We start from the raw sequence: 25,387 nt of genomic DNA, 5'->3' as shown, positions 1-25,387 counted from the left end.
ATAGTTTTTGGTATGTTTTTTGTCTGCTAATGATAATGATTTTCGCCTCTCTTCTTCAATATTCATTTGTTTGCTTAAGAATTGTTGATACTGAGCAAGAACAATTAGAGGACTATGTAAACTTGTTCACCCATTGATCAAAGCAACATAATTTGTCTGGAAAATAATGACTGACCAGACAAAAGGTTGAAGTGTAAGCCTCCCCTTTTAACAGCTTTTTCCCTTAATTACCAAACAAACAAAAAAATATACTACAAATCACATGGTAAAAAGAATTGTCATAACAAAACTAAACAAAACCAATACTATGCTTTTTATGCTATTGGGTCACAATGTCAACATTTTAATCAACTAAGGTTCTAAGCTTGCTAACAGGAATGTTGTATCATTTCTTTTGTGCATCTACTAAGATTGCATTATATTCACTAAACTCCAATTTCAATAAAATGTAAACGCCATGATGTAACAAAGTTACAGCAAATGTGCCATCTAAATGTGCCAGGAAAATTGTCCAAATATGCCCAGCATTGCCTGCACGAAATAAAAAAAAAAGACAATTATAGCAAGCAAGATTAGCATACCAACTAAGTAAAAATCATGTAGCTTAGACTACTCACCCAAACTTGGAGAACAAATATCCTTGATAAACACGGTTGCAAAAAAGAAAAATTAGGTTAAAAGTCTAAAGTACAAAAGGGGAGTACTTTGCCTTTGCAAATATATGTGGAAACAGAAATCTAGTAATGGCATTAAATTAGATGCATTTGCAGGACGTCCTTTCTTTATACAAATTTACACTCTTTTAACAGAAAAAACAAAAGGCAGTTCATGAGGCACAACAAGCAATATATCATACCTAAAGGCGTTGCCTTAGAAGTAGCCCTTGGTAAAGTCTCTTGTCTTAGAAACTTTCAGATCGAGGATGGCTTGCTATTGTAAACTTGGTGCAACAAAATTGCCTGTTAATTGAGGGTGAAGGAAAATAAACTTGGCCAGGAAACTCACAATAAAATAATTTAAAAAAAATTCATCCATTAAAAGAGAACACAATCTGTTGGGGAGAGTTTTCATCTCTCCTAACTTTCTAATTTTTTTTAATTTTATTTTTTAGTAACCGGTTGAATTTGTTTATTGATTTTTTTATCAGTTTTAAATCAATGATCACAATTTAATCTCATAAATTAAATGATGTTTATTAATTAATCTTACAATAAAATAAAAAAAATAATGACTTTACTGCAGAATTTGGCTATAAAAAAATCAAACCCAACAAAATAATAAATATTAGCTTAGCTTGTCGACCTTTATTCCAAACGGCGTCGTTTGTTAGATTTTAAAGTTGGTAAAACTTACCAGTTAAAACAAAACCCCTAGGTTTGCTTATCCCTCTCTCCCTCGTCTGTCGCTAGATTCTCTCCCGTTTGTTTTCTACGCCACCGCCCAAACCCAAAAACCCAACCCAAGCCATGGCCCTCACCATTTCCAGAACCCCAACCGGCCGCGAGTACAAGGTCAAGGACATTTCCCAAGCCGACTTCGGCCGCCTTGAAATCGAGCTAGCGGAGGTCGAAATGCCAGGCCTCATGGCTTGCCGTGCCGAGTTCGGCCCAACTCAACCCCTCAAAGACGCCCGCATCACCGGTTCCCTCCACATGACCATCCAAACCGCCGTCCTCATCGAAACTTTAACCGCCCTTGGTGCCCAAGTCCGCTGGTGCTCCTGCAACATCTTCTCCACTCAAGACCACGCCGCCGCCGCCATTGCCCGCGACTCGGCCTCCGTCTTTGCCTGGAAAGGAGAAACCCTGGAAGAATACTGGTGGTGCACTGAGAAAGCTCTCGACTGGGGCCCCGGTGGCGGACCCGATTTGATCGTCGATGACGGCGGGGACGCCACTTTGCTAATTCACGAAGGTGTTAAGGCGGAGGAGGTGTACGAGAGAAGTGGGAAGTTGCCAAACCCGACTGAGACCGAAAACGCAGAGTTTCGGATCGTTTTGAGTATCATTAAAGAAGGGCTGTTGGTGGATCCCAAAAAATATAGAAGGATGAGGGAAAGATTAGTTGGAGTTTCAGAAGAAACTACCACTGGAGTTAAAAGATTGTACCAAATGCAAGCCAATGGCACTCTTCTATTCCCTGCCATTAATGTTAATGACTCTGTTACGAAGAGTAAGGTAAGCATTTTTAGTTTTTGAGATAAAAGGTCAAATTTGTCAATATATTATGGTTTAGTATTCAATTTTGTCATTGATATTAATTTCCTTAATATATGTGGCAAATTTTATTAATTTCATCATTTTTTTTATCATAAAATCAACATAATTGAAAGTATATGCCTAGTTTGGAGTACCTTGACCCATAATATAGTGGCATGTTTGACCATCATCCCTAAATTTTTGGAAGAGGTGACAGGCTGTAAATTCATTTGCTTTTGAATGACATTATTAATCTTGAACTTTGGTTGACCATTTTTTTTTGTTTTGGTGTTAAATGTAGTTTGATAACTTGTATGGATGTCGACATTCGCTTCCTGATGGTCTCATGAGAGCTACTGATGTAATGATTGCTGGAAAAATTGCTGTTGTTTGTGGATATGGAGATGTTGGCAAGGGTTGTGCTGCTGCTCTTAAGGCAGCTGGTGCTCGTGTGATTGTGACGGAAATTGATCCGATTTGTGCTCTTCAAGCCCTAATGGAAGGCATTCCAGTTTTGACTCTAGAGGATGTTGTTGCTGAAGCTGACATTTTTGTGACCACCACAGGAAATAAGGATATCATCATGGTTTGTCACACGAAGCAGATGAAGAACAATGCGATTGTCTGTAACATTGGTCATTTTGATAATGAGATTGATATGCTTGGCCTGGAGACTTACCCGGGTATCAAGCGGATTACTATCAAGCCTCAAACTGATAGATGGGTCTTCCCAGAGACTAATAGGGGTATCATTGTTCTTGCTGAGGGACGTCTCATGAATTTGGGTTGTGCAACTGGGCATCCTAGCTTTGTGATGTCTTGCTCATTCACAAACCAAGTGATTGCACAGCTTGAGCTCTGGAAGGAGAGGGGAACAGGCAAGTATGAGAAGAAAGTCTACGTGTTGCCCAAGCACTTAGATGAAAAGGTTGCTGCACTTCATCTTGTGAAGCTTGGAGCTAAACTCACCAAGCTCACTCCTGAGCAAGCTGCATACATCAGTGTCCCTGTTGAAGGTCCTTATAAACCTCCTCGTTACAGGTATTAGGGGGATTGCCCACTTCATTGTTATCTAAGTCAGCCTTTAGGTCGTGTTTTATTGATGCACTAGTATGATCCTTGGACTGAAGCATGATTGCTGGGGTGGAAGTTAGTTTTTGTTGACTGGAGTCAGTTTTTGGGTGACGCTGAAGGATATTTTCCTATTGTACTTATAGTATCTTGTCGTGGCCCCTTGATTTCCGAGAAAACTAGGCTGGAGGCTGTTTTCCTATTGTACTTATAGTATCTTGTGGTGTTCCCCTGATTTTGGAGAAAACTAGGCAAATGCCTATTGGCTTTCTTGCTTAAGTCAATTCCATCTCACTTGACAATAAAACAGGGTACATTGAATGGAGGCAATGGTGGCCGTGCACCAGTCAGTGGCTATAAGTGCCACGTACGCATTTTTCCTATGACAAAAATAAGTTCACCATAGCATCTAGTTGGTGAGGCTATCATTCTCCCCTCCACATAAAAACTTAATTAGCTGTAAATAATCGCATAAAAATTTAATTGAACGCGATCAAAGAGGAAGATAAAGGTTCAGATGATGGATATAATCAAGTTTTAAGAGTTTTTCTTGTATTAAAGCCATTAAATTACCTCCATCACGTTTTGTGTTTACGTAGAAGCTGTTGCCCACAAGACAGCCCTCTTCAGAAACGAAGCCCAATTCTAAGCTAGAAGATCAATCCAATTCTCTATGGGGCTTGAAATAAGGTAAGCCAGCCACCTACTTATGAAGCATAACCACGATGCGCCCAAACAGAAATTATGGCAGATTCGAGTGGAGTGGACCAGTTCAAATTTAAAGACGACACTCCTAATTCAGGTTCAGCCTCTGGTTTGAAGACGGGAAACGTTGGGACAGAACTAAACAGACTTGTTATACTTAGTAATCACGACCATAAATTCGTTGAGGTTTAACGTCATGATGCATTGGCTCTGTCACTGAAAACAGAAAATACATAGAGGCGGGAGTAAACCAATGATCCGAGCGGACAAATGCACTAACAAAAGGTTCAGAAAGAACAAATTCATCAATAATGAATGTGAAATCTTCATTAAAGAAAAATGGCTTTTGAACTTCATCAATGAAGCATAGCATGAAACAGCCGACATTAATTGTTTCTGGCTATACATTAGGGCTGCCCTGTCTTTGCTCCCTTCTAACATGTACCATCTCAAATTTGATTATATATTTATATATTAACAAAAATGTGCAAGACATTAGTACTTTGAAGGTTCTAAGAATCTTTACAAACTTGCTGGTCTATCACATATGGTATAGAGCTACTTTGCAGTTGAGCAAGGAAGAACCCAGTCTACCCAATGTGACCGGCGACGTTGGTGAGTCAGCTGCCAAGCCTGCAGCGTTCATGGGGTTAGAATGCAATATTTGGACTGGATTTCAGTTGAGTGCCAGCAAGCAACTTCCAAGCACCTTTATGCTTTTAGCTTTTATACATCAGACATGTAAATAGTATGAAAGGACTCTTTTAATAATTTATAGAAGTAAGATCAGTTGCATATAATATTAAACATTTAGCATAGAACAGTTATATTTGATTTTTAGTCCATTCTTTAGCACAAAATACAACAAATCCATTATGTCAATTTTAAGCACTTGGAGAAAGAAGCATGCTGCAAGTGAAGCAAAACTTATGCTGGGGCAGATTAGGACATAACCTCAGACAAGAATGAACTTGAAAAGGAGATTGACAGCAGAGGTAAATATTAGAAAAGAGGTACTAAGAGTAACATGGTGTAGCTAACATCAGAAAACAGATACCACTTTGCGCTAAATGGTGTACTGCCACAAAAGACAAACCTTCCCTCACCCGAATGCATAACATGCACCCTCTCAACTAATTTTCAAGAAAAGTGGACAGTATTAGTGCCGTTACCTTCTTTAAGGGAAATGTAGGTGTTCTCCAACAAAGCACCTCAGAGTTCTCCCTCAATCTGCCAAAAGTATAAATGTGAGGATAAAACAGTCGAACATGCCTTAACATAATTATGATCATGCCTCTCTCAAAAATAAAAAGACACGAATGCAGTAACATTTCTATGTAACTTCTTACCTATCCTCATCATTGGAGCAGCAGAAAACATAAGAGTCATTGGAAACAAGGGGTTTTTCAAAAGATGACATCCCAGGAATAGATAAAGCAAGTTTGTTTTCTTCTTGGTTACTCACAGAATTCATTTTAGCGCTGTCTGACAAATGCACCTTCTTCTGAGGCCTCAACACTCTAGGGAAACAATTTGGCTGATAATCGGGCTCTTGAATAGAAAAAATCTGGCATTCACAGTCCCTTCCTTCTCCTTTCGAAGAATCAACTCCATATGCAGGGTTTAGAGATGTATCATCTCGTAATGATCCACAAGATGAGGTTGCCCCTGTACTCAGTATGTTTCCTTCACTATTTCTGAAAGCCCTAACCACTTCCCTTCCATAAGAACAATTATGAGGTCTTTCAAACGCATGGTCAGAGCAATAATTTAAAATAGGTCTGTCACTCATCATAGGTTTTTCAGAGGCATACTGTGAAACTTCAGAATCACTTCCACTTTTTGTAGATGCTCTTGACTTCAGCTGCAGCCTGCGTGAACAACTAAACAAACTAAAAGATATTTTCCTTACTTTTTCACACTTGGTCACTGGATCAGTCACAGCAAGATTAATGCGAATCTCCACATTACAACCCACTACCAACTGAAGTGAACTTGCAATCAGTTTCCAGGATTTTTCAGCCCTAGATACATGATTAGGATTGTGGAATTCTAGTTCAGCAATAGCCAGACCTGAATTTAGAGAAATTTTAAGTTATTACTAATGGAATGAGAAAACCTATTTTGTACCGTATCCAAAGCTAATAGAGGAGATAATAAAAAGGAGAAATTCTCCTATGAAAATTTTAGAAAACAAAGCAAAACGAATGAATATACAGCTGATATAGAGTAAGAGAAAAGCACTAAAACTCAGTAGCAAATTCTGCAATTACAGCAACTTTTATTGAATTAATAAGAGAAACCAAACTCAGATAATGTAACATTTACCAAAAATTCTTGTAGCCACTATTCAATAAACTTCTGCCAAGTAAAAACAAGTAAAATGATTTGAAAATATGCCCAAACAAGAAAAGGCATGATCAAGGGTGTCTATAGCAATGGTGATCATGACTGGAGAAAGAATCGAGCATAAGAGAAACAAGTCATTTATTTCAACAGTTGACTTATCCATACATCAAAAGACTGCAAAAAAAAGGTCCATCAGATCAGAGGTAGATGACAGCACAAGGGATTTTTGATATTTGGGTTGCTAGGTACGGAACTTGCTGATATGGCAAATAAGGTGTGAATCACGCAAATCAACCAAGGAGGTAGAACAAGAGCCTGCCCATCCTAGTTAAAAAAAGGTTTATTCTTTTGATCAACTTTTTAATTTGCTAAATTTGTATGCCTGTAATGTCCATCTAATCTAGATACTGATCGAAAACAAAAGTCAGATCCATGTACCTTGATTAACACAAAGAGAAGACAACTTCCCTTGTTTCCTTAGAAATTTCTTGAGTGAACTGGATTGGCATAATTCTGTCGCTCTCTTCCATACTGATTCCAGCCTTCTCTCAGGATCCTCCAGTTTTCCCAATTTAGAGGAGTTACTGCCGTTACACATACAAGTGAAGGAATGATTTGACCTCCCCCCAGTGGCTGATGTGCTGTTAGAATCACCTTCTGCTTCCAAACAAGAACAGGACTTAACATGAGAGCTTCTTTTCTAGTCCCCCCCAAATTAAGGGGGAGAAAGGGTGTTATTCTCTATTGATTAAACTAAATCTGAAAGAAACTTATTGTACAATTAGTACTAATTATAAGCATCCTGACCTTTGTGTTGAGCATTTGCCAAACACATTTTTGAATCATTCACCTCCGGCAAATTAGATTCCACAGAGCTTAGTTGCAGAAGAGCAACAGTGAGCCAAGTTGTTTGATTCTTTGACACTCTCAAATGCTTCTCTGTTTCAGAAAGTATTCTCAATGCATGACTTAACTTCTGCAAATCTACTTCAGCTGTGACACAACAATTTACAATGCTTAAAATGATAGAACCAAGCACTGAGGAGCAAAGGGGGATGAAAAAAAGTGAAATACAGAGGTAGACTGTGAAAACCATAACATTCACTGTTTACACTTCATCATTCCACAAACTTGTGAACATTGCATTTTGCATGGTTGCTTGAAAAATAGGTGCAGGAATGTCCACTTCACACTTTTGCAGGAAATATTTTAGATTTTACAGGAAGTGTCTTAAATGGTTTTTTTATCAGCAAGGAAATCAAAAATTGTAAAGGTAATTAAATCCAACTAAAGGCACTAGATGAAGAGCATACAGCATAACAGAATTACAGATTAAAATCATAAGAGAAGATATAAATCCCAATTTTGCATGGCATTCAATAAGTCTGAATGCATATATCAAGGATACTTGAATCCTTTTATCTCTTGATTTAAGTACTTCTAGCATCCAATGCTTGGTCAGCCACATTGAGCAAAGAGTTGAGTTTTAAAACAATGAGCTATTCCATGTAAGTCAGATATTTTCAAAACAACCCTATTTTATGTTGACATATACTCCTAAAACATCAATTCACATTGTTACGGAATCCATATCCTACAAGGAAAAACAAGGATTTTTAAATAATAACATGCTGCTTGAATCTGTGGAACTTACAGGCATGGTTTCCAGAAAACTTTCTTCTGGCTTCAGAACTATCTTCCTCACATTTACCCGCAAGAATGTCCATAATGAGATTTGCCAGCTGTGATATAAGTTGCATAGGATCAATTTTTGATCTCATTAGCTCCCTTGCCCTTATTACTGTATTTGAAGTGTCACAAGATAAAGCCAGATCCAGCAAATCAAGCAATTCATCATCAGAAACAGTTCCAATCTACCCAAAAAACAAATAAACAAAACTTCAATATCTTAGATGGAAAGAGAAGTCCCATAAAAGACAAGAAAAAGAAAATGTCACAGCACTCACAAGCTCATAGGTCAAGGACATAGTGATCTTTTTACCAAGCAAACTCAACTGATCAAGCATCATTTCTGCATCCCTTAGTGAACCATTGGATTTAGCGGCAATGAAGTCTAAAGCAACCCGATCATAGTCAAGACCTTCCTTGACACAGATTTTCTCCAACCTGTTTGAAATGTCAGAATCTTTTATCTTTGGAAAGTGATATTTTTGGGACCGAGAAACTGCACTTCTTGGCAGCATATCGAGTTCAGGAGTGCTCATAACAAAAACAATGTGCTGAGAAAGTTTTTCTAGGCTGTTTAAAACAGTTGCCCATGTCTCACCATGCAATAACTGGCACTCATCGATGATGAAAATCTTGAACCGTGAAGAAACTGGAGGAACTACTGCATTCTTTACAAGGGACCTCAACCTGTCCAAGCGATTGATTCTCAAAGAATCAACCTCCTTAACATCTCGGCTCCTTCCAGAATAGAACAAAATGCATTCTCGGCATCGACCACATGGCTTAAATTCCTCTAATGAGAGGCAATTTAAAGCAGCAGCGAAAATCTTTGAGGCAGAGGTCTTGCCCGTACCACGAGGACCATGGAAAAGGTAAAAGGAGGTTATCCTTCCCTTAGAAATGGCACTCAAAAGAGACCTCACAACAACACTTTGTCCCACCAATTCATCAAAAGATTTTGGCCTGAATTTTTGACTCAAGCTTCTAGGAGTATCTGAATGTGGATTAATTTCACCATTAATGCACTTCCAGAAGCTCTGCCCACAAAGAGTTGTCTCACTCGTATCCCCAGACAACAAAGGGAGGTCTTCAAAATCAGAGGATGGATTTGATTCTCTCAATCTTGGGGTTTTTGACCAACAGTAGCTTATTCCACATCCACGATGGATGCAATCAACAACATCGACATCTTCATCCCCATATAACTGCCTACTACGATTTGAAACAACATCAAGAGATGGGCATGGACTTCCAGCACGGCTTGCAACATCACCATTTGCCCCATATAATTTCACTTGATTCCTAGATTGTAATTTTTGTTTTGAAGCACGGTGATTAACTCTCTCCATTGGTGAGGATCCTACAATTGGTTCATTGCATGAATCTACATCCTCCACAGAATTAATAGTTGCTGTCATGCATGTCAAATTCATACCTTTATCTTTAAAGCTGCTATGAGATCTTTCACTCAATTGTCCCTTTCTATGGACCTCCTCTTCATGTAATCCATAATCCTTAAAATCACCATTACAATCATCTAACTCACCTACCTGCTTGGCCCTAACAGGAGAACCAGTTTTCCCAACCTGTTCCACATTCTCACACGTGATCAACCTAGAGCTAAAAGTTTCTGGAACAGAATGCAGCCTAAACTCATGACCTTGCTCCTCTCTTCGTTCATCAAATCCTAAATATTCTGGACCCCGAATTTCATTTTGCTCCAAACCAGCTTCTGGGCAACCATTTACTAATTGCAAAGATATCCCATTGCTTGAATTTGTTTCCCACTTGACATTATCAAACAAAGAAGAGAATTTGCTCATAGAATTAGTAGATGGATCCCTTAATGACCTCACTCTCCTAAGTGCTATAAGGGTTCTCGAGATAGGTATATCAACAGAATGTCTGCGCCCATCCATTGTTTTCAAAATAAGTAAATGACCAATGAGCTGAATGTATCAAAATGGGGTTGCTTTGTTCACCATAAACTCATATGTTAGGACATAGTAGCATGATATGGATTCTCAACCTGAAAGAAAAAATAGAATATCAAAATGATTAACAGTGAAATTGCATTAACCATTAAACATTCTTCAAACCAAAAACTATAAAAAATGAGCTTGTTATAACCAGTAGAGGATCTCATATCTTACATTTCCAGGAACACCTTCGATGCATAAAACCAAAACTTTTATCTCAAAACATTAAAACCTTGTAAAGATTATCTCTTTAGAGCACATTCGACAAAAATCGCACAAACGAGCAAAGAATCCTGTCATTCTCATGAGATATTTTATATGTAGGCTCAGCATTTAAAAATGTGCATGTTAAAATGAACACCAAAAAAACCCAAAAATGCAGTACAGACTTCCTGCACATTCATTAAAAGCAAAAAAGAAAAGGTAAAATCTTTGACATTAGACTTAGAGAACCAACTTACTGCCCTGGCTGCTTACCTTCTTAACAAAAAGCAAAACCAAGAATCACCGAACCTTAGAAACCATTGCCCTTGCATATAAATAAATAGAAAACTCCATTCAAAGCGAAAGAATCTAGAATTCAAATTTCATACTAAAAAGTCCAAAACAAATAAAATATGGCTCAGAAATAAATAAATGCAAGTAAAAACAAACAATGTAGAATAAAAAGACAAAGACAAAGTTGAGAAAACCTTCTCAGACCTGTGGGAAATGGGAATGGGGAGGAAGTCTCAACTCTCAACTCTTCGAAGTTAACGAAATTTGAAAGAGTTAGCGTGAAAAGCGGGATACATTGTTTAAAAATGAAAACACCCTAAGGCTAAAAGAATTAATAAGTGCATGAGTCTTGGTGGCTGAGCTTTTTGGATTGTTTAGAGTAAAAACCTGAGTAAGCAGCAGACAGAATAGAAATAGAAGAACCAGACAGAAGAAGGGAAGAGGATATCCGGATGAGGAGAGAAAGCGGATGAAGGAAGGAGGGTAAAGTGGCAAAGTAGTAAATGTCATTAATGAGTGGGGGTTGTTAATGGAGCTCACTGTTTTTGTGACGTGTTAAGTATTTTTTTTTTTCTTTTATTGCCAGAAATTCTTTTGTAGTTTGTTGCTTCTGCAGAGTGTTGCAGAGAGGAGAAGGATGAGGGAGGCGTCGTGGTCTGGTCTCGGCCAGTGAGCCTAAGACGGGGGCGGTTTTGTCATTTTGAAAACTGGGCGGTTTCAGTTAGTTTTTTTTCTGTCGGGTTTTGAATGGGGAAAAGTACGTGAGTTCTCTGAGTTGTTAAACTATGGTTTGGTTGGGTTTTTTGCGTGAAGTTGAAATGTTTAGTCCGTAAATTCGACGCTCGCTCGTAGCGCGTATTCACACCTTCTCCTATTTACTTTCATTTTTTTTGACATTTTTGTTTTAGTAATTTTGTTGTACACATGAATGGGGAATGCTAATTGTGACTTTCTGATTTAGTTTATTTAAAAAACTTAAAAAGTAATCAAATTGTTTTTAAGTTTAATATTTAAAACATTTAAAAATGTTTAAGTTGTTTAGAGTTAGAATTTCACATTTTTTCATTTAAACATCTTAAGATGTAGGAAAAATATTTGGTAATATTGTATTTATTTTTAATAAATAAAAAATTAAAAAAAAGCTCAACTTTCTTAAATTAAAACTTAAATTTTTAAGTGAAAGAAATTATCAATATCTTAAAAAATAATAAAATGAATAGAAAAAAGTTAGAATAGGTATAAAAGAAAAGATGAATGTGAAATAATACATCTTTTCTTAAAATTTTATAAATTATTAAATATTTGATACTACAAGTAGCACTTTCTTTAGAAAAAAATATGATTTATAATTTGTTTACAAATTCAAATAATGCAAAATATAATCGTTTCCCAAAAGGTTAAAATTTTAAAATTTTAAAAACCAAACACTTTAATTTTGCTTTCATAAAAAAAAAAAAAAAGCTCTTCTGCTTTTCAAAAATAAAAATAAAAGAGCTCTTCTATAAATTGAACCAACACTTATATAAATTATCTAATATTTAATTAATTAAAAAAATTATAATATGGTAAGTATTGGAATCAAATGTAAAATACATGTATTTTTAACTAAAAAAATTTAATTCAAAAAGTGATTTACGTATTAAAATCCTTCATAAAAAGAATAATAAAAATAAAGCACAGTAAGTATAATAGTAAGCGGAAAGTGTGGAAGGAAAAGGATGAAGCCTTGAAAAGGTAAGAAGCAAATAAAAGAAGCAATGGGTAAAAGGACGCGCTCGAGCAGCAAAGGGAGGGAGTGAAACCGAAGTAGAAAGTAGAAAGTAGAAAGGCTTCGATATGTGCAGAAGCCCGGGCCCACTCATAGTAAAGGAGTTTTCAGAGCTGTTAAAACGGCAAACAATTTCCCTCTCTCGAGTCTTGACGTCAGATTTTCTCTACAGCTGCACTGTGCATTTCCATTTTTCATGCAGCAGCGTCAGCTCCAGCAAGGAGTGGATGATGGATACTGTGGTCCTCAACTCGTCATTCCGTCAATCCGCCAAAGCTGCAATGCCGTCAGGTTCAGATCATTAAATGTTTCGGCAAAAATATGTTGGGGTGTCCCCTGTCTTTACTTCGTTTTTAAAACAAGCTTGGAGATTGCAACTTGTCTCCACCTGTTCAGAAGAAAAAGATTGTTGATTCTTTCCTGCGGTCAAAACCTAATACAAGAAAATATTAGTATTATATTACTACAAGTATGATAATAATATATGGGTAATTGCTGGTTAAATTGATTAAATGAAATGATAATTGAGTTGACTGAGAAGATGAACAGGAACTTCTTTACCTAGCCATGTAGATGTAGTCACTACTCATGCGTTGGGAATGACAAGGATTTTAACCCTATAGCAAATAATCAACTGCGAGGCTACCGAACCTTTCCCATTTCTTTGTAGCGAAGGAAAAAGAAAATGGAAGAAAATCATAAAGTACTAGTTGCCAAGCACTGTTTTCATCGAGGAGAGAGAGCCCATTTTGTGGTGAAAAATTTAATACTAGTAATAATAGCATTTTTCACCTAAATGACCAGTTGTCTTTGTTAGCTATCCATGCAAGCATAGTCCCACTGCTCGTATTCAGATACTATCATTTCGAGACGTTAACCAAGTCGGTGAATGTGGATTTATCAAAAAAAAAAAAAGAAAAGAAAAAGAAAAAAAAGAAAACACTATTTAGCAGAATGCAGATGACCTTCTTTTACTCTGAGTAAAAGTAGCGGTACGAGTAATAATAAATGGTGAAATCAGAAGCAGCTACCGCCGAAGTCTATTTATTGGACAGCGTGTGAAATTTGTGAGAAGCCGACTAGCTAGCGGCTGCGTCCTGCCTGCTGTCGCCTGGGCCCTGAGTCCCCCTGATGCCTTGACCGCTGCCCCTACCCTATTCCTTGATTGATTCCATTCGTCGGGGTCAAACTAGTGCAGGTTTTTAATCACCGCTTAAGAAGATACTTTTTTTACATCAGTCGTGAGCCTCGTGATTTTGTTTATTCCTTTCTGTTCTTTGGGAAAAACATATTATAGTAATTTCAACTAATGAGACTGAGTAGGCTGAGCTTGACAGGGCTGGGCTTAGAAGCTGATGGGACACACCTGAAATCTTGGTCTATTCTAGAAGCTGTAGTTTGGCCCAAATTCGGAAGCCCAGGTTCAGGTTAAATTTTGGGTTGAATGACTATGGTCAGTGTCGATTCTATTTCTCTTCCTTCTTATACATTTGAAGCCACAAGGAAAATTCCTTTTCAGCCTCTTAGCATTCCATTTCTAGCCTTGCCTAAACTTGTACCGCAAGTGTCATTACTAGGGGTACTGATACTCGAGTCAAGACTTCATTGTTTTTTTTCCAATTCCATTTTCCCCCCAAAACATGCACAACTTTGTCATCAACTTCACTACTACCACTACATGGGTTATTCAGCTAAGCAAGTGTAACAATTTTAGATTGGAGTTTATGGAGGCTAACAAGGATGCCATGAACTTAATATTCTTTCTTTTAATTAAAAGTTTAATGGGATTTGGACTTACATGAACAAGAATTGAGTATTTCCACTGCAAAATGTGCTTCATTTCAAACTGCATATCACGCCTGATTTCAGGTTGTTTTTCAGCTTGATATGAGTGCGTGTCTGGACATGATGTTGACTTTCGTGGCTTTAAGTCTGCATATTGTAAGAGAACCCAACGACTTATGCTGGGCTTTCCATTTTTTTTTTTTTTTTATGATGTTTACACATCAACCCGTGAAGCGGTGTGCTTTCCCCGGACAAAATAATACACAGGAGACAAAGACAGAACAAGAAATGCTCATCATTTATGTGAATCATAAAGTTGAAGAATGCTCAAAGTTAGTACTATCCTTGATGTAGTCTAGCTAGTATGGTAGCCCGGACTTGGACTTGAGTATGGGCTACGGCCCACCTCTCCCAAACATCCCGAGCTAGGTGTTATCCCATCTAAATATAAACGGGCGGATTCAAGTCATAAACTTGAGAATCATTTTTTGCGTAAAAGGGGGCTCAAAATTCAATATACTCCCTGCCACAGCAAGCTATTAATTAATGTACATAAATCTAAGCATATGCGCATCGCCTTTTTTTGATCATCAAACCTCGAAATGCCACCCACTTATGAAACAAAGTCAATTGCATCGCCGTTCGTTTGTCATGCGGAAAAATACAAAGACTTAATGAATCTCTTGGGGTAGTTTTGGGAGTATCATTACTCTTTTAAGGGACCCCAAGCATTGTTGTCAATAAGACATGTTAATTATGAGCTGAGCCTTAATTTAGACTTAGTGCCAGTGCTAGCACTTCGAAGGGCAGGTCCTACCGACCCTTTCGGCCTCGGCCAGAATTACATAAAAGAAAGCTTATTTTGACCTATAAAAATCATAAATGCTCATTCTTAATATTCAAGGATCCTCCACACGAAACTCCTAAAAGTTCCTGGGAGAAAGAAGATTCCCCAGACACACTTTTAAAATTGCAACAAGAATGAGAACAGGAAAATCTTTTGCAAGGTGAATTAAATGATGGATCCAACTTTCCAAGTAGGGTCGCAGTGGGATTCCTCTGTTGCTTAATGCTATCTCCTACATTCTTCCTCTCTCGACAAAATGAGCATCTTACAACACTTTTGCAATTATGAAACTGGCTTTTAGACTGCAATAGCTTCAACCCATTATACGTGTCTGTCAGGTACAGGTTATTATTGATCAATTTGTTTCTCAATTGATCTTAGTTTAACACCTTTTATTATCATACTTTTCTTACTTTGACTAGTTACCTTTTATTATCATACTTTTCTTACTTTGACTAGTTACCTTTTATTATCATACTTTTCTTACTTTGACTAGTTAATAACAACATGAACAATTCAATGAAAATTAAAGCCTACATATGCTATGAGGATTTGAAGGGGAAACCTGTGAAAATGTATCAATTCCCCTTGAGAACTTTTCTCGTTGATGGCACTGTTAAGAAAATGAGCATTTTGTTTGTAATATGACTCTATGAGCAAAAAGTATTTTTCCTTTCCCATTTGTTTTCTCTTTTCAGCATGGAAATGGTGAAGGTTTCAAATCCTTGAGAGACAAGACATGCTGGTACTTCATAATACTTATATGGGGCCAGTCTCATTTCGAGTTGGTAAGAGACTAATGAATTAATCTTATCATGTCATCATCGCCAAATGCTGTCATCACTAGTGACGTAGATTTTCTCTTTGCATGGTTTTCCTTTCACATTTTGTAATCTGTAAGTTTATTTACGTATTTGAAATTTATAGTAATATTATTAATATCGTCGAAAGCCTATATATAAATTGCTGGTCAAAGTTTCAATGCCTAAACCAAAGTTTCACTAGTGACGTTGACATTGTTTGATGCTGTTCAATGGATATGTTCGGTGAGTCTTTACTGCAGAGATAAAAAGTATTGAAAGTTAAAAGTATGTTGGTCAAAAATCGTGTGAAACAGTTGTGCATCCTTTTACATATAACTAGTATATTCCTTGTGGATTCATCAAATTAATCTCCACCAATAATATTTCAATCAAAGTTAGCTGATTTGAGTTATCTAATTGACTGCAGATGATGATATAGAAGCCAAATTAGACTTGCAGAAACGATTTTCATTTGCACATAATGGAGAGGTTTACAATTTTACAAGTAGACACTCCATTTACATCGTCTTGCTTTGGACACAAACGCTCTCGCACTCCCCATCATTGGAGGATGAAGCTAGCTAGGCAAAAAAACTCACTCCATATACAGAACACCAGGACACAGTTTTCTCTCATATGAATAAAAGAATCTAACTCGCTCCTCTTAATTAGAGCACTAACTCCTTTCTATAGTAATATACCTCAACATAATCTGAAGGTTCTCAGTGCATGACCACCCATTGTTTCCCTCAGCTCCTCCTCCCTCTTTCTCTTGGGCAGAGATAGAGAAGAAATAGTTTTTGCTGACAAGACCTTCCTCACAAGTAGCTTCCACAGTGCATCATCACCCATTCTCTGTTGTTGCGCTTTCAATTTGAATTGCCTGTCACATTTACAAAGCAACAGTATTTAATGCTGAGGGCAAAAAAAAAAAAAAAACAGGTTGGAGTAATTGATATCCATTGTTAAATTGACAAGAAGAAATAGACCTGCCAAGGAAAAATGGTATACTAGAAAATGACACAAAGATGGGACTTTTAAGACCCACCAAGCTGATATTTTATAAGTGCACGAGGAGATCCATCTCTTATATTCTGATAAGAAAACATGCTACCAACAACCATTTCCGAAGATAATTATAAGTCCCAGTAGTAAGAAATGGACAAGTGTCCATCCCCGTCGGCACGGTGCGAAGGAAGTGGCCCCATAAAAGGGACATCCTGTCTAGTTGGCTAAACAGCAGGTTCACAACTTGAACATTTTATCTTTCAAACTTGGTAGACATGCGCCCCTCACTAGTCGATAAACGTCCTTTATTACCAACAGAAAGACGATCCTGAATTTTCATTTTCTTGTCGTTTATTTGTGTTGGCCTTTCAGTAGCCTGACCTATGCGCATTTTTTTCATTCCTCCAATGAAAAGTTGATGTAGCTGTTGTTTTGATTGATTTTTTATGGGGACATATACATCCATAATTCTCGTAATAGATGTTTTGTTTGTATCGGAAATTAACAAATATTAACCTACAATTGAGTTAAAATATCAAAGGTAAAGTTGAAAGTGATTGGGACATGCCAACCACCAGTTTACCTAGCAGGGATAATGAATCAAAGCAATACACACAAACAAGGATTAAGCTAAACTTTTTTTACTAGAAACTTTTTTTTTTATCTGCTTTGTTTAGACTAAATTAAACTAAAAAGATTCCAGAATAGACTCAAAAAGTAGGAAGAAAACTGAGGAAAAAATCCCCCCCAAAAAAAAACGCAATATTCAAAGCCTACCCGTCAAGTTTTATTTATCACAAGTAAAACGCCCTTCCGAGGTCCTAGCCAAAGGTCGCACAAAAGGGTTAAAGGCCCTAGCCTGGCCGGTGGTCTTTGGAAAATGCTAGAGCTTGGCAAGCGGGGTCCATTGCCCCCTCAGAATACATTGAACGGATAATGATTGAACGAACCGAAAACAACCTAGCAATAACACTAGATAAAACCCGGGAAAATGATGAGAGGTTCCATATTTTCTTAGAACACGATTTGCATATGCTTTTAAAAAATATCTTGACCCTAACAGTAAAAATCACAATGCAATCATTTAAATGATAGATATACTGATGACAAATAGTGATAATTTTCAATTATACCTGCAAAGTGGCACCCTGCAAGAATCAGGCTGGTCACAAATTGAGGAGTGGAGTCTAAGAAGCTGCCACATCCGCTTGCACCGAGAGCACCCTCCTCCCTTAGCCCTTCTCTTGCACGAGGCAAAATGCTTGATCAACAGCTGGACACCTTGGCACGTTGTGTATTTGTTACACGGGCCCCTTTTCTTTGCGGGCTCCACGTCATACGGCCCAACAGTGGTGCATCCTTCCGTACAAATGTGCTCTAGACACTCCATCGCCTCGCTTAGCTGTAAATACAAGCTCTGCTCTACCCTGTGCCTCCTCGTCCTCTTTTTCCTCTGCAAATTATATTGACTTTCAAAAACTAATTATAACCAATAATGATATTACTTTTTATGACGATTTAATACTTAACCAATGTCTATAAGGATTGGGGTAATAATATTTTTATTTGAATTTACCGATTCAGCTTCATCGATGAATTGGAGAATCTCGAGTTCGAGCCAGGGATCATGATCCTGCATGAATTTCCAGCCTTCGGTTTGCTCGACACTCTTGAAATGGGCGGCGACCAGCTTCATGCACTTGAGGTAAAGATCAGGTGCGTCGCAGAGCCTGGCGAGCTGAAGCACGTCCACCACGTTCTCAATCGTCAGCCGCTGACTGACTCCTCTGGCGCACCTCTGCTTCAGCTGCGTGACCGAGTAAACGTGTGACAAAGCTAGCAGGTGAATCCCGTATTTCTCCATTTGCTCCTCCGTGCACCTATTGCAACACAGGGGTCATTTCCGTCAATTCACCTTAGACATAAAATCTTTCAAATCTGAACTTGTACCGAAACCGCTCGCCTCCACAAATTTTGGAGAAATATAACAAGTAAATTTCTTCGGTCCAAAAAAAACAACCAAATTTCGTAGCCGACCAAAATACTACTACCAGCGTTAAATGTGCCGCGTGGCAGTTTCTTAAATATTACCCCTTTTTCTTATTTAGTTATGTGCTGTCCTTTGTTTTATTGAAGGACGACGATGCTGAAAATACAAGTAAAAGAAAAGAATCGAACAGACGCCGTCGAATTAGACTCGAATGACTTGCCATCGTTAGATTGTGTCACGTGGAAAATGAGGAAGAAATGAACGGCAGAGATTATCGAACAAAAAATAGTGGAAATGCTTCAGCAACCAACCTCGTGGAGTAGAGGTATCCGACGAAGGCTGAAACCGCGTCGCATGGAACGCCGAGAATCGGAATGACTCTCTCAGAGGTCCGGTGCTTACGTGGCCTGTCCATTATATTTTCCAGCACTGGCGACACCATTGCCTAAAATTTTGTAAAAAGAAAAAAACAGATCAGAAAACAATGAAAAATTTGAAATCAGAAAATGCTTTAAGAGAGCTTAGACTCATTACCAAGATGCTGGAGTGAGCGGCGATGCGGAGGCCGCCAGAGGTGAGGATTTGGACATCGGGTTCGGGTAATTCAGGGGCGGAGGAGATGACGGAGGAGGTTGTGTTGTGATTGTTTTTGTCTTCCATGGAAAGAAAAAAGTGAGAGAGTCCGTTCTATAGTCGTTGTGCGATGTCCAAAGAGGCTGGCTGTCTAAAACTTTATAGACATCCTCAAGGAGAGTGAAAAACATTTAAAAGACTAAAAGCGAAGCAATGAACGATCTGATGTGTCATGTGTGACAAAGTTTACTCTTCCCACGCGCTTCTGGATGTTCCTTTTCCACGCTATTTCTTTGGGAAAAATAGGTCAAAGTAAATTTGGATTTAATTAATAGTTATGTGTTTGTCAAAAATCGTTTGCTATATTTCCTATCAAACTCCAGAGATTTTGATTTGTTGGGAGTTTTTTTCATTTGGTTGAAGAAAGGGTGCAATCTAATTAAAAAAACTAAATAAAAATATTCAAATCGGTTCAACCCAAATCAATGGTTTTAATTTAAATTTCTTTGCTAAATGTGAAATGAGATATGGTATTAAATGGATTGTAATTGAAGGTAAGGACATTTATATTATAGTTTTCATAATTCACATTGGTAATAATTTTTCAATTTAAACAAATTAAAAACGGAAGACCAATTTTGTATAATTAATGGAATTGAGACTATTAATTTAAAACCAATTTTACAGGATCTTTACATTTTTTATAACCCATAAATTACTTGTCTTAGTCTCCTTAGACTGTCTATGGCATATTATAAAGTTTAAATAAAATCTTCACGTTTTCCATTAAATAGTTGCCTTTCGTACACGTTGTTAATTCTTTGGCAAATAATTAAAAGTAGTATAATTATCTTTAGTCAAGTGATAGATAATATATGGTACTAAGACCAAAAAATTCCATTGAGTAAATGGATTGCTATGACAGAGGAAATGAATTTAACTTGTAAGTTGGTTTCTACAAAACGTTAGCATTTTTTTGAGTTTTTTAATTTATTATTAATATTAATAAAATAAAATTCAAGATAATCTAATGATTATATTTGTCGCTATCAAAGAAATTTTAATGAAAAAAATTTCATGATAATGAAGCGACAGATTTTAAATCTCAAGAAGCAAGTTAGCCACATGTTTTTTTTTTCTTTTGATTTGCCCATCTTTTTATACAAATAAATATTTATTTTCATATGTATTGTATGTGAATATATATATATATATTATTTATTTTTAAATAACAAACTTATATAAAATACAAATTGTCTATAAATAAAAGACAATTATAATTGCAAGATAATTATATATGAATTAGAATTTCACTAATTATATAATTAAAATTTTGTAACATTAATATATAAAATATTCAATATTTATTAAAATTAAAAAAATTTTGATAAAAGTTATTCAATGCAATTAGAATTTTAGTTATAAATATGATAAAAATTATTAATATTTATAATATAAAATATTGTGAAGGAAATTAATTAAATATAATTAAAATGATTATATATTTACAATTAGATTAACTTTATTAATATTAAGAATAAAAAAATTTTAAATAGTAAATAAAATATATAATAAACAAATATGATTCATTTCATCAATTAAAAAAATTTCCAGCATATATACTTTTATATATATAGTATAAATATAAATATATAGGTAAAAATTTTATTGTAATTTTTCCATTTGAAAATGTTATTTTAGTTCTTTGAACAAAGTTGCTTTAATAATAAAGCAAACAAATATATATACCGAATTAAACATTAAAAGGTATTGGGTGGACTGTTCGTTAAAAATGCACGTGGGGAAGTTACAGCAGTACATTGAAGGTAAATTTCTGTTCCACATTTACATTTACCCCTATTTTAAATGTTCATCCCTAAATATCTTAATATCAACTAGATAACCTTTTTGAGCTGACATGGACAGGATAAACGACGAGATGTTGATGTAAAGAGCCGATTTGTAATAAACGGCTTTTGGTGAGCTGAAGAGTTCCACTTCAGTCTGACGTGGCACTGGTTCTCATCCATTCAGCTGTTTAATCTTGTCCACTTGTATCATTTAAGTCACGAGCAAAAACTATCCGAGTTGACACGTGTTGATGAGCCACATGCCACGCAAAAACAACATATGCAAACTGTAAGGAAGAGTGCAAGGTTTCCAACAAACCACTCCTGAATAAACACGAATCAGGCAAGGTTGACCAGGAGTTTTAGGACTGATTCTATTGGTGGGTAAAGTTGGGCCCAGTCTCGGAGGCAAATGATTCTTGACCAATCAAAATTTGTGTCGGGACCGACCCCGTTTTGAACTCAAGCAGTCTACGGTGGTGCGCCGCGGTGGCAGATTACAGTGCCTCGAATAGATATGGTTCAAGTTATTCTATGAGTATTTGATTAAGACATAAGTTTTGTTTATGATTAGATAAAGGATATGCTCTTGTTTCTTTATTATTTTCTTCTTTAAAAAGCATACAGTTGTTTCATGGACCTTTCGCAAAATAAGAAATCTAGGAGGCAAATTTGGTTGGTTTGGAGTTTAGTCTTTGACCAAACGTGAAGGACATTGGAAAATGAAATATTTTAATTCAAGTTGGTATGATTTTGACATTCTTTTTGTGACAAGTTGCTGTCGAAATGGTCTGTTTTGTAGAGATAGCGTCGCCAAGCTTATGAATGAGTAAAATATATGTGAGTAGAGCACATGACATGGCCCCCTTTCCTCTCACTTGCTTCAAGGATCCAATGGCTATTACTGAACAGGTCTATTCGGGCCCTTATATTCTCTGGAAGGTTTTATAGTTTGCCTTTGGAAATTGGAAATAGGTTAGTCCAAAGGAGCAAGAAATGTTGTTATCCCTAGATCTTTGTGTTGCAAGGCTGCATTTGAAGGGAACCGTTACATCCTTTAGGACGGCTGAACCTTCCAATGCAACTTTGTTAGCAGCTCTAGTCCAATTCTTCTAATTAAAACTTACCTTCTGTAGATTTTCTTTGTTTTGCTAGGTACTTTTTGAGAGGAAAAGTGATCCAAAAAACACAATTTTATGAGGCCTGGTTTTTGGGGGAGCTGGGCTTAGAACCCTTGCCCTGCAGGATTTGCCACCCCATTATAAGTTTGGGTGAACCAGATGACTTGTCCAAAGGCCTAGGTTTTTTTTGGGTGCACCAATCATTCTTTCCCAAACTACGAGTGCAGAAGGCCCTCCGCTGGGCATTACAGAGATCCCATCTCCCTCATAGCTCACTAAATAAAAGCCCTAGGCTATTGCTACTTTAGATTTTGTTACGATGCAAAGTAGTATGTAGGAAAAAATTATATTCTATATGATTGCAAATGAATAAATTACAAAAGGTTGATTAAACTTTTTGTTAGTTATACAAATCAAATCTTTAATTTTGCTATATAATAGTACTAGTTATTTAATTAAGACTTGAGACTTTCTTTAATAGTCTATGAAGGTCCTTCTTTGAGGCTATGCAGCACTGCCCTGCACTGCACTTTATGATTCACATTTATATCTGCGCAATTTGAAATTATTAGAAGCGATCAGGGGGATTAGGATAGATTGTACAAGGAACTTTGGAATTGAGAAACCTTTTTCCTTTATTTATAAACAATCCCCAGGAGTGCTGCCAATATCCCTCAAACCAGGCAATCCGTAGGTCTGGGTTTCGGAAGTTAATGGCCCGGCAACATGCATGTAACATAACAAGGAGTTCTTCAAATTCCTAAAAACTTACTGTTTCTGAGACTGCCTAAGCCCTAATAGCCTAATCAGTTCACAGCGGTTGTTTGAATTGTTTCTCGCTTACTGGATTCGGCTCATTCTGCGGCCGCAGACTTGGTCTTGAAAAATTCTGGACAGTTCAACCAGTGACAGAGCAAGGTGCTTGGAACGATAATAACAACATAGCAGGGACTTTATTTTAAGTTGTAAAACTTTTCATTTCTGTCTTATAGTTTGTTCATGGTCTTCTGTTCTCATTTTGTTCAATCGCAAAAGAATTGGAACGAGAGAAGAAAAACTGAAAAAGGAATGGATTGGGCCCTCGTCTGCATTGCAGGTTGCCAATTTTAAATATGTTGCCCCAACGATAAGATGATACGGTTGGACGAAGCCCAGCTAATGTTCTTCCGATAGCGAGATTGGATGAAGGGAAACAGCTGGCCCGGACATAAACTAGTTTCCCTAGCATATGTTTTGTAGAAGAAATTATTTTTACTCAAGAAAAGCAAGTACAATTTTATTTTTACTTTTTTCCCCACTAAATTTAAATGTAATAATATACATATATATAGTAAGAAATTGATTTGCTAATTGAGGAGAAAACCAAGTAGATTAAATTTTTCTAGGATTCCTGGATAACACACCAAGCATTTTGAATAAACTGGGAGAGATTCCTCAAAAACTATCTGTCCAACCTTCTCTATTTCCAGTTTTTATGCTATCAATGAGATGAAATTTCATAAATTTAAGGGGGTTTTTTCTTAATGCGTACAGTGACATTCTATATTTTTCAAAGTTGAGTGATGTATGAATAGTTAGAAAGCATTTCAAAAATTAAATGTTTTTATTTATTTGTTTACGTTCTAAACAGATATTCAAACTAAAAAAATTAAATTATTGATCGACAATACTAGCTGAGACAATATTCACATTCTATGAAAATAAAAATTTCCTAAGTAAGTTTCTTTTTTAATTACTCACTTTCATCATATTATTTGTTGAAAGGAATTTTTTATGTTATTAAGTAATATAAACATTTATTATATAACAATATATATATATATATATATATATATATATATATATACATGCATTAAAAATTTATCTCCACTATGTGTATAAATCTTGGATCCGCCTTTTGATTATAGTTGTACTTTCTAATTTCTACTATACATGTATAGCAATTAAAAATGTATTTAAGCCATATTATTTGTTAATTATGTATCAATCTTATATGGTTGGGAATATATTTGGAGGGTTGCAGTTTTGATTTGAAAGAGGTGGGGGCAATCTAACAGTGGTCTTCATTGCACAGGTCCTCATGCAATTGGACAGATTAACGGTATTGAGAGTTATAGCTACCTAGGGCACTTGACACACCATTCATTGTATTAGAAGAAATACTTAACCAAGCGGAACAAACATTTGGATGCCTTGAATTATTGAGGTCAAATGCCTAAGATAGCTGAATTGGAAGTTCCTTTTTGTTGCCAAACATTGGAATTTATTATGGCTAAATTAGAAAGTTGTTTGTTACCATAAACAGACGGGGATGGAGAGAGGGTGAGCAACTAAATTGGATAAGTGAAGAAAAAAGAGAAAAGAAAAGCAATCTGCCATCACTTCAAACTTCAAAGAGATAAAAGGAATTATAAGAATAGTATAATTTTTTTAATAAGTAACATAGTCAGCTACGATCGGTGATAATGATATCATACATGTTTAAAAGAACTTAATCCTCGTATTTTTTGCGTACCTTCAAAGCTAAAATCATCAAATTGTTTACTCAACTCAATATTGTTCTACATAAATAATATTTATGATATACTTCAATTTGTTAGACTTTTATCTCTAGGATCCATAGACCAATATGAGCAAGCAACTGTCCAGATCATATTTATATAAAAATTGCCATCTCTTCATTCACATGTGAATACATTATATAATAAGTGATTAAAATTTCAACTCAACCATGTATATAAACCTATACTTATCAAATTATAAATAAATTTTGTTTTTTTTCGATTGTCCATTGGGTTAGTGCCCTGAATAGCGTCAAACCACAAGATATATATATGCTCAGCTGTGGAATGGGTCCATATTTAAGTTTCTTCCATGCCTGTGCTTCGCACTATATCCTTATCCAATGAGTAGTGTTTTTATTTTATCAGGTATTGTCGAAGCCATCTATACCTTAGCTAGAGCATAGCACATGGCAGAACTACTGTATTCCTTCCTCATGTCTTCTTATTCTAGAAAGGCTGCTGTACACATGTTAGAGAGGCTTTTTCCCTACCAAAACTGCAGACCTTCATAATTGGGCAGGGCAGGCCTTGATCCTCGCCGTGATCTCGGTTAGACCGCTGCCTTTGTGGGGTCCCCATGCCAGAATGA

The 25,387-nt window shown here is 36.5% G+C and overlaps 3 protein-coding genes across 7 annotated transcripts; 1 reads left to right on the top strand and 2 right to left on the bottom strand.

Moving 5' to 3' along the window:
* Positions 1–1,380: 1,380 nt before the first annotated feature.
* LOC18605016 (adenosylhomocysteinase 1-like) lies at positions 1,381–3,548 on the top strand. The gene is made up of 2 exons (XM_018118550.2): positions 1,381–2,177; positions 2,500–3,548. The coding sequence occupies exons 1-2, from the start codon at positions 1,467–1,469 to the stop codon at positions 3,244–3,246; spliced, it is 1,458 nt and encodes a 485-aa protein (XP_017974039.2). The 5' UTR covers positions 1,381–1,466; the 3' UTR covers positions 3,247–3,548.
* Positions 3,549–4,281: 733 nt separating this feature from the next.
* On the bottom strand, positions 4,282–11,231 carry LOC18605015 (AAA-type ATPase family protein). 5 transcript variants are annotated; one of them, XM_018118530.2, is made up of 9 exons: positions 10,166–11,231; positions 8,291–10,041; positions 7,978–8,197; positions 7,131–7,316; positions 6,762–6,980; positions 5,789–6,047; positions 5,324–5,692; positions 5,147–5,204; positions 4,282–4,607 (listed from the first exon to the last, which is right to left on the bottom strand). In XM_018118530.2, the coding sequence occupies exons 2-9, from the start codon at positions 9,929–9,931 to the stop codon at positions 4,533–4,535; spliced, it is 3,027 nt and encodes a 1,008-aa protein (XP_017974019.2). In that variant the 5' UTR covers positions 9,932–10,041; positions 10,166–11,231; the 3' UTR covers positions 4,282–4,532. The 5 variants fall into 5 exon arrangements, with proteins under 5 accessions (XP_017974019.2, XP_088660282.1, XP_017974016.2 ...); XM_088804156.1 differs by having other exon boundaries at positions 5,324–6,047; positions 10,469–10,520; positions 10,694–11,231; XM_018118527.2 differs by having other exon boundaries at positions 5,324–6,047.
* A 4,914-nt stretch (positions 11,232–16,145) lies between these two features.
* Positions 16,146–19,429, bottom strand: LOC18605011 (BTB/POZ and TAZ domain-containing protein 1-like). The gene is made up of 5 exons (XM_018118412.2): positions 19,225–19,429; positions 19,002–19,135; positions 18,277–18,580; positions 17,834–18,153; positions 16,146–16,575 (listed from the first exon to the last, which is right to left on the bottom strand). The coding sequence occupies exons 1-5, from the start codon at positions 19,348–19,350 to the stop codon at positions 16,395–16,397; spliced, it is 1,065 nt and encodes a 354-aa protein (XP_017973901.2). The 5' UTR covers positions 19,351–19,429; the 3' UTR covers positions 16,146–16,394.
* Between the last annotated feature and the right edge of the window lie 5,958 nt (positions 19,430–25,387).

This window comes from Theobroma cacao, chromosome 3 (genome assembly GCF_053813885.1).
Source record: "Theobroma cacao isolate CCN51 chromosome 3, ASM5381388v1, whole genome shotgun sequence".
Lineage (NCBI taxonomy): Eukaryota > Viridiplantae > Streptophyta > Magnoliopsida > Malvales > Malvaceae > Theobroma > Theobroma cacao.
The sequence above is the reverse complement of the archived record's forward strand: the minus strand, read 5'-3'. Positions and strand labels throughout refer to the sequence as shown.

Bases quoted from the DNA above. Each gene is read 5' to 3' on its own strand.
- LOC18605016 (XM_018118550.2), top strand. From the start codon at position 1,467: ATGGCCCTCACCATTTCCAGAACCCCAACCGGCCGCGAGTACAAGGTC. The intron at 2,178-2,499 runs GTAAGCATTTTT...TGTTAAATGTAG, and splicing joins ACTCTGTTACGAAGAGTAAG to TTTGATAACTTGTATGGATG.
- LOC18605015 (XM_018118527.2), bottom strand. From the start codon at position 9,931: ATGGATGGGCGCAGACATTCTGTTGATATACCTATCTCGAGAACCCTT. The intron at 8,198-8,290 runs GTGAGTGCTGTG...TTTTTTGGGTAG, and splicing joins TGTCCTTGACCTATGAGCTT to ATTGGAACTGTTTCTGATGA. The intron at 6,048-6,761 runs GTACATGGATCT...CTCTAAATTCAG, and splicing joins TTCTCTTTGTGTTAATCAAG to GTCTGGCTATTGCTGAACTA.
- LOC18605011 (XM_018118412.2), bottom strand. From the start codon at position 19,350: ATGGAAGACAAAAACAATCACAACACAACCTCCTCCGTCATCTCCTCC. The intron at 18,581-19,001 runs GTTGGTTGCTGA...GTGTTGCAATAG, and splicing joins GGATACCTCTACTCCACGAG to GTGCACGGAGGAGCAAATGG. The intron at 16,576-17,833 runs GTATAATTGAAA...TAAATGTGACAG, and splicing joins TGCAGGGTGCCACTTTGCAG to GCAATTCAAATTGAAAGCGC.